The following is a 15,977-nucleotide window of genomic DNA, read 5'->3' on the forward strand; positions in this document are numbered from 1 at the left end:
TCCCTCTGGGGCATCTGGCATTGGTCACTGTCGGTAGACAGATACTGGGCTAGATGGACCTTTGGTCTGACCCGGTACGGCCGATCTTATGTTCTTATAGATAATGAGGGGTTCTTCCTGCCATGTGAACTTCCAAACTGTGGCACAGAGTGACGTCAATCTGACACCATTTAGCTCTACTGGCAAGAGCTCGGCTTTCAAATCTAGAGAGAGTTCTTATGCAGTCTGGTTCTTATGCTCAGGAAGATGAGAAATACGAGGAAGCCTGTATTTGCCAAGTGGTTAATGTCTATTTCTCTGCAGGTTCTAATTGCATGTCGAAGGCAGCACTTTGAGACGCTATGGCCACGGCTCAGCTCTCACACACTGGGCAGAAGTATAAAACCTCTAAGGTAAAAGGATTTAGGACTTAATGTTATTGATCAACATGCTGGCCTAGTAGTACTCAGCCCTGCAGAGCTGGAAACCTGGCTTTGATTACCCTTCCCATCTCTTGCTGCCAGGGCAGACAGTGTGCTCAGTGCTGATTACACTGTGTCTTTGTTGGGTTTTGAAAGCAGCTGTCTCCAGGCCAGGGTAGCCAAGAAGATGCTGGCTATGTAGGCTGAGGATTTGTAGGCAAATCGGTGCCTAGGTGCTGGATACTGGTGCTTGGCTATGTAAAACTCCTTGGGCATGCAGAGCCTCCCTAGAGGAGAAAAAAGACAATGAACTGGTAGTCAAGTATCAGAGGGGTAGCCGTGTTAGTCTGGATCTGTAAAAGCAGCAAAGAGTCCTGTGGCACCTTATAGACTAACAGACGTTTTGCAGCATGAGCTTTCGTGGGTGAATACCCACTTCGTCGGATGCAAGTCCTGGTAGTGGGACTCCTTTTCACAAAGACTTTGCATGTTAATACCAGGTGTCATGGAGACCAGAAGGGACCACTAGATCATCACCACTACTTGATGTTTAGTATTAATAATTAAGGCTACGATTTAGTCACGTTGGTCACAGCAGTCACAGATTCCATGATTGTACTGGACCTCTGTGACTTCTTCAGCTGTCAGCAGCTGAAGCTGTGGCTGGAGCTGGGGCTGGGGCTGGAGCCGGCACTAGCCCCGCGGTGGGAGCTACTGCTGGAGCGGTGCGCCCCTGCCCTGCAGCTTGCGGCAGGAGCCACCGCTGGGGCCACGCGCCTCTGCCCCATGGCTTGTGGCGGGGGCTGCTGCTAGTGCCGTGTGCCCCTGCCCTGCAGAGGGGGCTGCAGCTGGGGCTCTGCGCCTCTGCCGTGGCGTGTATGGTTATTTTTAGTAAAAGTCACGACCGCATGAATTTGTTTGTTGCCTATGACAAAATCTTAGCCTTATTCATAATAAACAGAGTCCTAGGCATGGAAAAGTATATGAGTGCTTAGCTATTACTAGGCAGAATCCTACATTCTTTTAGAAACCAGATCTGCATATAACCTCTGGCTTTGTTGGAAGCCTGTCTGCAGGCTGTGTCTGCCTTCTGGACTCTAAATATCTGAGCAGTTGAGAAGCACTCCCCTGGAATAGTGCTTCTTTTCCAGTGTGTAGGCCTCAGAGCCCTGTTTTGTCACTGGAATTCAGTAACACCGCATCTACCACCCTGTGGAACTGTAGCAATAATTCTCTGCCTGGGTGACAATATATTAATACTGTCACTGAAAGCTTTTGTGTAGCAATAAACTTTGGGCCAAGTGTGTTAGATGCTCCTTGAGCCACTTATACTTAGTCCACCAGTGTGTAAGTGTGTGGCATACACACTATGGAGACCAAAAGAAAGGGTAAAATTACCCTAATTTAGACTCCCTCTAAACCTGTTAATTCTCCCCTCTAGCTCCGGACCTTTGTACTAGTCTAAAACCAATAATATTTTTGTCTTTGTCTTTTTTTCAGGAATCAGTGTTGTTTCCACACAAAATTGCCACTGACCAGCAGTCCGTGGTGCTGATGAAAAGGCTTTTGGCCATCTCTGTCTCCTGTATAACATACCTAAGAGGGCTCTTCCCAGAGAGCTCATATGGAACTCGCTATTTAGATGGTAATGTTTTCAGGGCATGCTACAAGCATGTTTCAATGGATTACCTTTGCCCAGTACAGATTAGTCCAGTGCTATTCACATGTTTGACAAGTTCAATCTTTTGTAGGAAGACTGCTGACCATTGCCCAAATCCTCAGAGGTATGTAGGTGCCAGATTCCTATTGAAATCAATCAGAATTAAGCACCTAAATATCTTACAGGATGTGAGCCTATGGGCTTTATCCAGCAGCCCTGATACAGGAAAAGCTCCTATGGCAGAAAGACAACTTAGAGCTAGTGGCAACCATCAGCTGTTTCTCTCAATGTTTGTTTTGTTTTCCAGTTACATTCATTACTCAGCAATTTCATCAGTATTGCCAATCCCAAGCATTCCAAAACTACACCTCTAAAGTGATGTAACGCTGTCCTTGGGAGCGAAAAAATCTTACCACGTTATAGGTGAAACCGCGTTATATCGAACTTGCTTTGATCCGCTGGAATGTGCAGACCTGCTCCACCGGAGCGCTGCTTTACTGCATTATATTCAAATTTGTGTTATATTGGGTCGCGTTATATCAGGGTAGAGGTGTATGTATCAGGCTCCCTCAAAATCACGAGACTGGATTTTTATAATAAATGTCAGGGATTTTTTTATAGTTGCCTTCTGGTTTTTGAGCCATTAGGGGTCAGATTTTCAATCTTTTCTCCACAATCTGGAGATTTTGTGAATGAAAGGTTTTAGCCCACGAAAGCTTATGCTCAAATAAATTTGTTAGTCTCTAAGGTGCCACAAGTACTCCTGTTCTTTAAATGAAAGCTGAGATTCTCACACAATCACAAAAAACAACAAGGAGTCTGGTGGCACCTTAAAGACTAACAGGCTTATTTGGGCATAAGCTTTTGTGGGTAAAAAAACCACTTCTTCAGATGCATGGAGTGAAAATTACAGATGCAGGCATTATTATACTGACACATAAAGAGAAGGGAGTTACCTCACAAGTGGAGAATCAGTAACTCCACCAGAGAGGTCCTTTGGGGCCATCTGCCTGTCCCAAGTCAGGGTAAAGGAGGAAACTCCACCCTGTAAAAATCACCAACAATAGAGTTAACAGAGACTTTAGCCTAGAAAAGAAGGGTCTTCAACTCCAGCCAGGAGGATTACCATCAGCACATGGAGAGGACCATGGCAGGTTGCAGCAGAGATGAGGAGCAACAACCTGACCCTACTAGGACAGAGCCAGGAAGATCCAGACCTTCATTAATAGCTGCCTCAGAAGGATTCTCCAGACACCATTCCACCTCTTGGAGAGGACCCATCTCCCAGAAATTAGAAACAAGCAGCCAACCAATATCACCAGACAGGCACTGCAGTGGAACCCCAAGAAAGAGGTCGCCAAGAAATACCTGGCGTCAGGTTGATAGCAAAAAAAATGGGCTATACCTGGAACCAGCTAGAGCGAATGGCCCAGGATAGAAGACTATGGAGATCTGTGGTTGGCGGCCCATACCCCGGTTGGGGTGACGGGCATGAATGAATGAATGGAGAATCAGTGTTGACAAGGCCAATTCAATCAGGGTGGATGTGGTCCACTCCCAATAATTGATGAGGAGGTGTCAATTCCAGGAGAGGCAAAGTTGCTTTTGTAGTGAGCCAGCCACTCCCAGTCCCTGTTCAGGCCCAAATTAATGGTGTTAAATTTGCAAATGAATTTTAGTTCTGCAGTTTCTAGTTTCTAGCGACACCATCAGAGGACCCAACCACATGAGCCACACCATCAGAGACTCATTCACCTGCACATCTACTCATGTGATACATGCCATCATGTGCCAGCAGTGCCTCTCATTGGCCAAACTGGACAGTCTCTACGTAAAAGAATAAATGGACACAAGTCAGACATCAGGAATGGTAACATACAAAAGCCAGTAGGAGAACACTTCAGTCTTCCTGGACATTCTATAACAGATTTTAAAGTAGCCATCCTGCAACAAAAAAACTTTAGAAACAGACTTCAAAGAGAAACTGCAGAACTAAAATTCATTTGCAAATTTAACACCATTAATTTGGGCCTGAATAGGGACTGGGAGTGGCTGGCTCACTACAAAAGCAACTTTGCCTCTCTTGGAATTGACGACACCTCATCAATTATTGGGAGTGGACCACATCCACCCTGATTGAATTGGCCCTGTCAACACTGGTTCTCCACTTGTGAGGTAACTCCCTTCTCTTCATGTGTCAGCATAATAATGCCTGCATCTGTAATTTTCACTCCATGCATCTGAAGAAGTGGGTTTTTTTACCCACAAAAGCTTTTGCCCAAATAAATCTGTTAGTCTTTAAGGTGCCACCAGACTCCTTGTTGTTTTTGTGGATACAGACTAACATGCAACTATAGACTAACAGACTTCTTGCATCCAAAGAAGTGGTATTTCATGCTGCAAAACGCTGCAGATCCAGACTAACACGGCTACCCCTCTGATACCAGACTAACATGGCTACCCCCTGATATTTCACATAATCAGGTGGCTTCAGAGATGAGGCTTTAAGAAAAACACAAGGTATTGTGAGAATTGTGGCAAGGTCACGCCAACTGATGAGACTTTAATTTCTGCATCTTTATATTAAGTTAAGATATATGTATCCATATATTCCAGCTTTATATATTTATCATCCTTGACTTATGCTTGAAATGGGGTACAGTTCATTTCTGTGTTCCCATAGAGCTAGTATCTTGAAATCTGGTCATTTGTTCATTATGGCCCGCTGAGGAGGGAAGAGGAAATCCCAAATTTGACTTTTGATTTTTCCATCCGAAAGGTCATCAGTCTTTCTGATCAGATTTCAGATCTTCAAGTGTCTTTCTGAGCAAGAATCTTGACATTTGACCCACTCATTCCTGTGGGAGCTGCAGGATTGGGCCCCAAGGCATTAATTCACCTCTGTGGTTGGCCTATCAGCATTGGCTTCAATTTTAGGAGTTTTCTGCTTGTGGATCGTAACTCCTAAACTTGGAGGACGAAAGGGCCACAGGAGCCCGGTGGGGAAACGTCACAGCATTAGCTCATTTTGAGCACAGTTGTTTAGCTTATTTGTGTGTTAGTGAACACTAGAGTGCAGAACTAAAAGGTGCTGTTGGGAAGTGCCAGAACAAAATGAGAATGGGGATTGAGGGGAAAGGAAGAAGAAAGGAAGTTGCTGGCATTTCTAAATGAAGCCACACTCAATAAATCTGTAACTCCAGTACTTTTTCCTGGAAGAGTTCAGTGTATCTCAGCAAAGGTCTTTGGCATTTTAAACTACAGCAGTGAGCCTATGTCAGCCCACCTAGGATGCTGTTAAAACCAATCTTCCAGCTCAGGAAGTGTTTCCCAATCAAATACTTCATACCTTGCTGACTGACTAGATTTCAGTGTTTGCCCAGTGGCTGCAGATAAGCTTTGTAACTATATGCTAACTCTTGTTTTGCAGACCTCTGTCTAAAAATCCTTCGTGAAGATAAAAGCTGCCTGGGGTCACTGCAGATAGTCAAGTGGTAAGTGAATAACAGTGAAACTTAGGGCTTGCCTACATAAACAATTAGACTACAACAAGCTGGGGTATGAATCTATCCTGCACTAGTCTGCTGCACTCCAGTTGTCCATGTGCACCCTGCTGGTATGCATTGACGATTTGCTGGAGCGCTTTGATCCAGACTTCTTTGAAACGGGACTGGCTCAAGATGCATTAAAGAGCTGTTTACCCACGTCAGCAAGATGCACTCAGGCAGTTAGACTGCAGCAAGCTAGTGTGGAGTTGATTTACATCTCAGATTTCTGCTGTCTTACCACGCGCCTTTACTTCCTAAATTTGAAATCCTTCAGGGCCAATGCTATTGGATTTGCCAAAGCAATTACCATTGATTTATTATAAAAGCTGTGTGTGCTTGGCACTTTATATAACAAAGACATGGTCCCTCTCCAACGAGCTTCCAATGTAATGTGATCTCATTGACCCCAATGAGAGCAGGATCAAGCCCTCAAGTGAACAAACAAAGCAGGTAAGGGAGGAATGAGGCTCACTTTAAACAAAGTTGTGAGATTACTTATTTCCATAGGTTACATATTTGATATTTCTAGTTTTTTAAAGTAATGTTTATGCTTGATTGATTTTTAACTAGTATGTGCAGTGTTTTCTCTTCACTGGAAGTTGTCTGTTTCTGGGGGCATAACTAGGCCCTTAGCTTTCTGGAGTTATAGTTAATAAATGCATTTCAGAAACAGAGAGAGAAAGGTGGGTGAGGTAATATCTTGTATTGGACCAACTTCTATTGGTGAAAGAGACGAGCTTTCAAGCTTATACAGAGCTGTTCTTCAGGTTTCAGAAACATGGCATCACTCCTTACTATCAGCTGAGGGAGTTGTTATAGGGAGTGTAGCACTTCTTTGTTGTTTGAATACTGTAAGGGCCCAATCCTGCAAATACTCATGGCTCAGTTATCTGCTGTGTCCTTTAAGCACTAGGCAAAGATGAGGAGGCTGCAGAGGAGCCATATACAGTTCTCCAGTCCTGGGGCCAGTTCTGCACTGTCTCAGGATAGTTTAGAGCAGCCTAAAATCATTATCATAAAAAGTCAATAGTGTACCCTATGAATCAACAGGGTGCCCTTGTTGCCAAGAAGGCTAACGGTATTTTGGGCTGTATAAGTAGGGGCATTGCCAGCAGATCAAGGGATGTGATCATTCCCCTCTATTCAGCACTGGTGAGGCCTCATGTGGAGTACTGTGTCCAGTTTTGGGCCCCACACTACAAGAAGGATGTGGATAAATTGGAAAGAGTCCAGCGAATGGCAACAAAAATGATTAGGGGGCTGGAGCACATGACTTATGAGGAGAGGCTGAGGGAACTGGGATTGTTTAGTCTGCAGAAGAGAAGAATGAGGGGGGATTTGATAGCTGCTTTCAACTATTTCAACTTTTTGGAAAGGGGGTTCCAAAGAGGATGGATCTAGACTGTTCTCAGTGGTAGAAGATGACAGAACAAGGAGTAATGGTCTCAAGTTGCAGTGGGGGAGGTTTAGGCTGGATATTAGGAAAACCTTTTTCACTAGGAGGGTGGTGAAGCCTTGGAATGGGTTACCTAGGGAGGTGGTGGAATCTCCTTCCTTAGAGGTTTTTAAGGTCAGACTTGACAAAGCCCTGGCTGGGATGATTTAGTTGGGGATTGGTCCTGCTTTGAGCAGGGGGTTGGACTGGATGATCTCTTGAGGCCCCTGCCAACCCTGAGATTCTGTGATTGCAGCAGCACTCCAGCCATGCCTCCTTCCTCGCAGCTATGCCAAAGGAACACCCAGCTGACTGGATCCATCAGCACAAAGGGACCAGAATGGGACCAAAGATCTGGCCATTACTACCCAGTCGTGTTTACTGTTTTGAGTAGTCCCAGGATGCCTGGTAATAAGATGCCTTAGTGTATAAACTGTGCACACATATGGAGGGGAGAAGAGATCTTTAAAAGCTAAAAATGTTGTGAGCTCTGTGCTGCTTAATGCTTGTAAATGTGCTCTCTAAACTCCATCTAGTAAGTGAGGATTTCCTGCTCCTACACTGGCATGACTAGTTACTAACATTTCTTTCCTGGCAGGATTCAGGGCTGTTTTGATGCTTTGGAAAAGAACTATGTAAGTTTTTGTTTCCTATTTTGGTAGTATAATCCTTCTTCACAAACAATGGGCAAAACTCTGCTCCAATTTTCTGTGTGCATTCCAGCAGGGAGCATCTCTGCTATATATTCGCCAGTGATCCCACTGGAAACTGCACATACAGAACAAGTACACAATAGAGATCTGTGCCTCAGGGAAGGAAGGAAAGCTGCTCTGTGTGTTTGTGATATTGACATTTACTCCCTTAGGTAGCGTAGCATAGTAACCATTATTAGTGTCTAGACCTGCTTGTTGTGAATAGGTTCCACATTAATTTGCAGTCTGCAGGGTTCTCCCCTGCATTCTCTGTTCTACATTTACATCCTTTAATGGATGGATGCAGATTCTGTCAATCAAAACAAATCTCTCTCCCTGCCTTTGTTCTTTTGCCATACTCTTCTCTGCTTCCTCTTTCCTTCACCCCTTCTTTTCCCGTCCCCTTGCCTTTCTTTCCTCTCTTTTCCATTTTCTTCATTTTACTGTCATCTGTTTTCCATACAGAGGCCAGGTCTACACTACAGACTTATATCGGTATAACTACATCGCTCAGGGGTGTGAAAAATCCACACTCCTGAGTGACATAGTTATACTAACCAACCGCCCCCTACTCCGTGCAGACGGCGCTATGTTGATGGAAAAGCTTCTCCTGTTGATATAGCTACTGTCTCTCAGGGAGCTGGATTAGCTCTGCCAATGGAAGACCTAAGAGCATCTTCACTTAAACGCTACAGCGGCGTGCAGCTGTGCTGATGTAACGTTTTAAGTGTAGACCTGCCCTGAGTTTAGATTTTCTTTTCTTCTTGTATTCTGTCAAATACAAGGCTTGAGTACCTGGTTTCAGAATAAATGCACATTTTTAAGTAATCCCAGCCCTCACTTACTCAATCTGAGGAAAAATCTGACCTGTAAATACAAAGGGCTGATTGCTGTCTGTGTATCAGCATTGTTCATCAGACTAACTCTCATCTATAGCAGCTATAGTAATCTATAGTCATTACTCTTGCCTAAATCAGATGGATTCTTGTCGATATCTGCACTGCTGATCAGACTGACGCTTGTCTATGTCAGTTCTACTGTTGTTATAGATGAAATGATGTGAAATGTTCTGAACTCAAATACTTGCTTACTGACAATTCAAACAGTCAGCTTTAAATAGGTAATGGTCTCCACCATTTACAAGAGATTCAAACCCTCATACTTCAGAACATAAATCAACTTCTAACTGACAGGGATTAGGAAAAAACTCCTGTGAGCAGTTATTCCATTATCCACTCCCAGATTTTTTGCACATTCCTTTGAAGCATCTGGTGCTAGTCAGTGTCAGGGAGAGGGTACTGGGCCAGGTGGATCACTGGTTTGATCTATTGAGGCAGTTCCTTTGTTTCAGTAAGCAAATGAACTAATGCTTTCTCTAGCCAAAGCTTTCAAGTGGTTTACAAGGCTACTCTCAAGTACAGTTCTTTGCCATAGTGCAGTCTATAGGTGAACAAGGTGTAGGTGTCTGTGATGAGGTCCATATCAGAGATCAAAGACTGAAACCTGGTACCTAATTGCAGGCTGCCGACCCCTGATGTAGTTAATAAAACTGGCCACAGGGTGTCACTGATGATGCACCCAAGTGCATCTGAATTAGCAAGGGTCTGTCTGAAAAGCCTTGACTCGCAAACCATTGAATGTATTTATTCCTTAATTACACTAGGCACTTAGATTTTGACTAGGCTCTTATTTTCTCTTCCAGTTACATATGGCTGTCCTGGCAGTAAGTCATCCGTTAAATGAAAGCAAGGTGTTTTCCTTCCCCCACGGTGGTTGGATGAGACGTTAAACCAAGGCTCCTTCTGCCCATCTCTGTCTGTACTTAAAGAGCTCATGGCAATGGGGTTTAGAGCAATAACCTCTCTCGTCACAAGATAAATGCTAATTTCTTAGGTTGCATGGGAACATTTGCTCGATGCAGCTTTTGCCTCCATCAGTGGTGCACAATATTCATCCTTAAATTACTAAGGCCATGTCAACACTAGGAACAGCTTACTGGTATAGGAATACCAGTATATAATACTGGCAAAGTGCTCCTAGTGTGGATCTAACTAGAGTAAAACCACCCCCCACAAGCAAAGCAAGCAATACCAGTAAAAGCACAGCTTTGCTGGTATATCTGCATCTACCTTAGAGGCTTCTTTACACCCCTGGCTGATGTAGCTGTGCCAGCACAAGTCTGTAGTATAGTCAGAGCCCAGGTATAGGATACTGATTACAAGCACTGCCATGTGCTTCACATTGCTGCTTCCTTCTGCCTATACCCCAAACAGAAATGGGCAACTGCCTCCTTCCCTTCCCCTCTCTATGAGCACCCTCTTCAGTTGCCTTCTCATTGCCACTGATGGGACAAACCCTTTAGCCCTCAGATTTCTGGAAAGTTGTCATTGGGACCCTTGGTGTTGCAGAGATTGTGCACGGCCAGCCTCCGACGCATACCTTTGTAAAGCACTTGTAGGTATTCTAGACACCATGGCAAAGATCTGGTAACTAATCCTCATGCATGAGGGCATTATTGATCGCTGGTGAGGGTCTGGATGAGATCTCCTCTGAGCCCTTCAAAATTTCATATAATGGATGTTTTTTCCACCTTACTCTGCAGCAACAGGTATTGGCTTTGTATAGATGGTCCTATGGTTTGATCTTTTATGGAGAGCTTGCTTCCAGAGCAGTGAAGCTGTGTCATTGCAAGCATTGGCATGGGCTATACAAGCCAGCCCCAAATCAGCAGCTTCACTGTTCCCATACCCAAACTAGCGAGATTAAAGCTAGGTAGTTCAAGCTGCAGTCACAACTAGGGTGACCACCTTTGTTGGATGGAAATAAGGGAAAGCCACATGAAAAATAAGGGACAGTGCTTTATTTTAAGGGACATTTTAGGGAAACACAATTTACCTTAGCATATCAAGTGTACATTTCTGCTGCCCTCCAGTATACAATGCAATTATCATAAGCATCAATGTAATGTTTAAAATGGTCAAGAGACATCCCTTAAGCGAAGGGACGGGTGGTCACCGTAATCACAACTCATGACTGCAGTCTAGACATACCCCGTGTTCTTAGGGCATGATAGAGAGTCAGTTGTTTGATTACTTCTCACTGCTACATTTTATCAGAGAGAGAGATGCATTCACTATACTTTCTTAAAACAGATTTACACCAATCCCAAGGAGCCACAGGTAAGAAGGAGTCAAGCTCTACTTAGGGGGGAAATAAATTGTAGGGGTGAGTTGTACTATATTCAGAATGGGCTCATAGGGTTAAATGCTGCCTTGATTTGACAGGTTTGCATGGTTGAGCGAGGAGACATAAGCTACCTCTTTCTCTTATTCCTTCACCTCAGCAGACCAACACAGATGCCAGGCAGAGTGGTGATCCAAGTGCCCCTGTTGAACACTAGGCTGTTGGCCTGTCTGTTGCACCTGGTGATGCTTGTTGGGTAACTCAGGGGCATAGGTAGGACCTTGCTCCCCTCTGCTGAAGACCAGAAGCAGGAGCTGGGGATAATGCACACCGTTCCTTTACGCACCAGCTGTCAGCAGCACTGTTAAAGGGTGACTTTCAGTCTGATCAGAGAGGTCCACTGCAAGGCCTACTCACCACTTCACCCCTGGGATGTAGGTGGTGCATAGAGCACTTGGTAGTCCCTTTGTACAGTGGTGAATATCACCCTGCTCTGTATTGCCCCGTGAGCCATTATGTCTTCATCTGTCCTGTAAAGACAGAACCTCTGCTCATCCACTACTGTTCCACTGCCCCCCAGTGTGGCTCATGAAAAAAGAGCAAGAATTTACTCCATATACTTGGCTACCAAGGCTGGGATTATTATTCCCCTCCAAAACCTTACCAAAATGCTCTTTAAATGTGTTATCATCAGAGCTGTTTATGGTTTCTTATTTTCCTCAGAAAATTTGAGTTTTCAGCAAAATATCGAAAACTGAAATATTTTCATTCTGATATGCTGTCGCTGTCCCATAGGAGTTGTAGTTCCAACACCTCACACTCCCATTCACCTCTATAAGTTCCCTGGTAGGACTGCATCTCCCATGATGCACCACAGGTCCCCTCTTGGCAAGAGACGGGTGTGTCCAGGGTGAATCACAGGTCCCTCTTGGCAATGACAGTTGCATGGCCAGGGTGCATCATGCAGATATAGTCTGGCTGGGGAGCCTTGTCCTAGAAGAAAATGGGAGCAAGAGGCACCTGAACTACAACTTCCATGAGAGCCTGTGGCAGCATTTCAGAATTGACATTTTTCTGTTTTCAGGCTAATTTTTTGACAAAAAAAATCTGCAGAAAGCAGATGGTTTTTGCAAAAAAAAATATTATTTAGTCAAAAACCCAATTTTCCATCGAAAAACCATTTGGATGCAAAATTTTCAACCAGCCCTAACCATAACATCACTAGTGTAAGCTCTAGTTAACATGCCATTTGCATTATGGCCTCCTGTTTTAAGTGGCTCCTGATTTTTCTCCCCCAAGCTTCCTTTTGAGTTGGAGTTTCTCATGTTTCTTCTCAGCCCAGAAGTGAATTTGCATTTGCTTCTTTTAAGAAAGTTTGACAAAAATCTGCAGATGATTTTTGAGATCAAAATGGGGCCTAGTCAGTAATTTGATCCTGCTAGACAGGCATAGGAGTGAGGAAGCAGGGACACCAGAGAGTTTCCTGCACGATCTGTTGAGCTTTTTTTGGGAACATGTTACTGAAAGACTTGGTTTTTTTCTGCTCCCTTTGTGAATGTCTAGAGGGTGACTGAGCTGTATCAGTTCAAATTCAAGTATACAAAGGACGGGCCCCAGATGGACATTGTCAGGTAATGGCTTTGTTTTATTTCTGAAAAATACACAGTGAGAAATTTGCTTTATCAAAACATTTTTAAAGCAAAAACTGTCCCTTGCGATTGTATCATGCACCCCTCCAGTACCATGAGGTGCTGAATGGCTTCATCTGCCATTGAACTCAGTGGAAATTAAGGGCACTCAGCATCCTGCTGGATCGGAACTCCTGCGTTGATGAGCTTACATATTACAGTACATGTGCTGTAACACCTTGATATAGCAGAGCTGAATTAAGGACAAGATTGATGTATCCCGCGCCCACTCTGTGTAGCGCTCTTTTCCCCGGGTGGTGGCTGGGCTATACATAGAATCATAGAATCTCAGGGTTGTAAGGGACCTCAGGAGGTCATCTAGTCCAACCCATCATAGAATTTGATGAGCCTGCTACAGCCTGGGCTAACATAGCAGGATGTTGTACTTCAGGCAGTAGTCTCATGCTTTGAAATTCAGAAGTCCCAAGTTCACTCTCTGGCTGCCAATGACCACCCTTGGGTGCAGCATAATATCAACACCATAACGATTGTTCTTCTTCAAATGTTTGTTCGACTCCCACTGTAGGTGTATGTGCCCTGTGTGTGTGAGCCTGGAATCTTTTAGCTGGCCATGCCTGTTGGGGCTGTACATGTGCCCCCTACAGCAGGGTGAAAAAGGAGAGGCAGCCCCAACAGCTACTCAGTTCTTTCTTACTGCCCATGGTAGCAAGTCACAGCCCATAGTGTCCTCCTGCTTCCTTTTAGCCTTTTAGTACTTTAGAGTTATAGTTAGTTAGCTTGGAGTTAGTGTATTGTCTTGGTAAGTTTTAGTTAAGCTTGCTGCTAAAACAAGCAAACACAAATTAAAGCAATTTTGCTTTCTATGAGTCTTGCCTTAGTACCAAGGAATAGGTCTGAGCTTTAAAATCTGCCCTGCCTGCAAGACTGTTGTGCCTGCCAATGATGCATCTAGAGAGTGTTTAGGGGAGTCTCATATCCCTAGCTAGTGTGCCATTTATAACTCTTTTCCTAAGCACATACAGAGGGGTCATGATGCCTGTTTAAAATTATTTTTAACGGAAAGATCTATGTGGAGTGTGTCTGACTCTGAGATACACCCTTGGGAACAGTTTCTTCTGGCTTTGAAACCAGTTTCAATGAGTGCTTCAGCTATAAGAGACATCTCTCTGGGAGATAGATCTTTTGTCCTCAGAAGACTTCATGCTGCTGTCTAGCTCTCTGAGTCTTCTCAGTCATCCTCAGGTCAATCAGTAGTTCCAGAGGCAGGAAAGAACAAAGATCTCCAGACAGGGCTCAGCACCGATTGTCATCCCTGGTACTAACAAAGAAGAGGACTTGTCTAAAATAGCTCCTTTGAAACCACATTCATAGAATCATAGAATCATAGAACTTAAGATCAGAAGGGACCATTATGATCATCTAGTCTGACCTCCCGCAAGATGCAGGCCACAAAAGCTGACCCACCCACTCCTGAAATAATTCTCTCCCTTGACTCAGCTGTCAAATCCTGATTTAAAGACTTCAAGTAGCAGATAATCCTCCAGCAAGCGACCCCTGCCCCATGCTGCGGAGGAAGGCGAAAAACCTCCAGGGCCACTGCCAATCTACCCTGGAGGAAAATTCCTTCCCGACCCCAAATATGGCGATCAGCTGAACCCCGAGCATGCGGGCAAGACTCTCCAGCCAGACACTCAGGAAAAAGACTTTCAATATCCCAACATTGACCCTCGGTACTAATTACCAGTGGTTGCACGTTATTGACCTATTGACTAAATCACGTTATCCTATCAAACCATTCCCTCCATAAACTTATCAAGCTTAATCTTAAAGCCAGAGAGGTCCTTCGCCCCCACTGTTTCCCTCGGTAGGCTGTTCCAGAATTTCACTCCCCTGATGGTTAGAAACCTTCATCTAATTTCAAGCCTAAACTTCCCGACTGCCAATTTATATCACATTAGTATTGTGAATCTTCAAAGACTGGGAGAATCATGTTCCTTAGCTACGCTACTACATCCTATACCTTTGGTGACTGACATTATCCCGGTACTGTGGGCATCAGTACCATATATCTTGGAGTCATGAGTGCTGCCTTCTTCATCCACTAAGGTTGCTTTGACATCACCTAGTATCACTTTGGAACAGGAGTCCCCATTGCTAGATTTCTCTCCTTTATCTCCAGTTCCCAGGACTCTTTTGGTACCACAGCCGAATGTTCGGAAGATGAAATTTTTTCCGTGTCCAACCTCTGTGGTGTTGGTGACTACCTCTCATGCTGTCAGATGTGAGGCTCTTCCTGTTTCTACACCTCAGGAATCAGCTCCTCTGTGAAAGGAATTTTATACATTTGCATCCTCATCTTTGCATGGCATCAGGAGCCCTTCTAGGAGATCTCCACCTCCCCTAGCAACATGTGAACGGCCTTGGAAGGAGTGCTTCAGAAAGGCCTCGTTCCCTGATTTCCACATTTGTGGTACCATATGCCCTTCTCATGTGGTTTGCAAGCCTGGCCCTCTTGGTCTCTGTGAAGACCTCAGCCTCTTTCATTAACTGCTTATTCATCTGTGTCAAGATCCAACCTGCAGGAGGATGCTCCCTACCTGCCCCATGGCCCTCTGGACCTTGTCATCAAGTGCCTGTCCCTGCTAGCCCCTCTGGCCGCCCCCTCTGCATTTCTGAACCATGCCTAGGACACAGCTGTACATGCTCGTGCTCTGTACTTTTAATTTCCTCACCCTCGTCTCCTGCCCTGACCCCAAGTGGCAGGGCCTCCTACCATCTGTGGGGGGTGAGGAGCCCTGGTGGGTCTGTCTGTATTCCACCTTGGTTCCATGGCCCACCGGGAATATTAGTTGGTGGCTCCTTCATGGAACAGTGCACAGGCGTGTATTTGGTGTGGTACAGCCCCCTTCCTGACCACTTTCCCCTTCTGTGGCGTGAGGGAAATCCTGGTGCACATCTGTCTCGAATGCACCAGCCTTCAGCCCCTTTTCTGGCTCCTCCAGAACCTTTTCCTCAGGTTCTGGCTGCACTTTTCCCAGCACCTTCTGATGTCTGCACACCCTATCCATGGCCCCATGAAGTCGCAAGACCTCCTGGTCAACTTCTTCCTGTCGCTGGCCAAGCTGGCCATCCACCATACCAGGAGGAGGATGCTGGATGTGGAAGTGCTCTGTGACTGTGGGTTTTTTTCTGTTTCTTGCTTTGCACACACATCCTCACAGAGTTCCTCTGGGCTGCGTCCACTGGCTCCCTGGACACCTTCGAGGAGCAGTGGGCTCTGTCTGGGGTTATCTGCTCAGCGTCCCCCTCTGGCTTCCTGCTTTTGACCCTGTGACCATCACTCCCATTCCTGTTTAATCATTTGTTATCCTCTGCCTTTACTTGAACCCTGAGTTTATTGACTCCTCTC

The 15,977-nt window shown here is 45.0% G+C and overlaps 1 protein-coding gene across 1 annotated transcript in view; it reads left to right on the forward strand.

Moving 5' to 3' along the window:
• Positions 1–15,977, forward strand: part of HORMAD2 (HORMA domain containing 2) — a 68,413-nt gene that overhangs the window by 9,322 nt on the left and 43,114 nt on the right. Inside the window, exons 2-8 of the mRNA XM_039505251.1 lie at positions 304–392; positions 1,902–2,046; positions 5,492–5,555; positions 7,643–7,679; positions 9,439–9,459; positions 10,889–10,915; positions 12,483–12,550. Of these exons, the coding sequence (XP_039361185.1) occupies positions 342–392; positions 1,902–2,046; positions 5,492–5,555; positions 7,643–7,679; positions 9,439–9,459; positions 10,889–10,915; positions 12,483–12,550 (413 nt within the window). The 5' untranslated portion in view covers positions 304–341. The remainder of the gene's footprint in view (positions 1–303; positions 393–1,901; positions 2,047–5,491; positions 5,556–7,642; positions 7,680–9,438; positions 9,460–10,888; positions 10,916–12,482; positions 12,551–15,977) is intronic.

Source organism: Mauremys reevesii, linkage group 18 (genome assembly GCF_016161935.1).
Source record: "Mauremys reevesii isolate NIE-2019 linkage group 18, ASM1616193v1, whole genome shotgun sequence".
Classification (NCBI taxonomy): domain Eukaryota; kingdom Metazoa; phylum Chordata; order Testudines; family Geoemydidae; genus Mauremys; species Mauremys reevesii.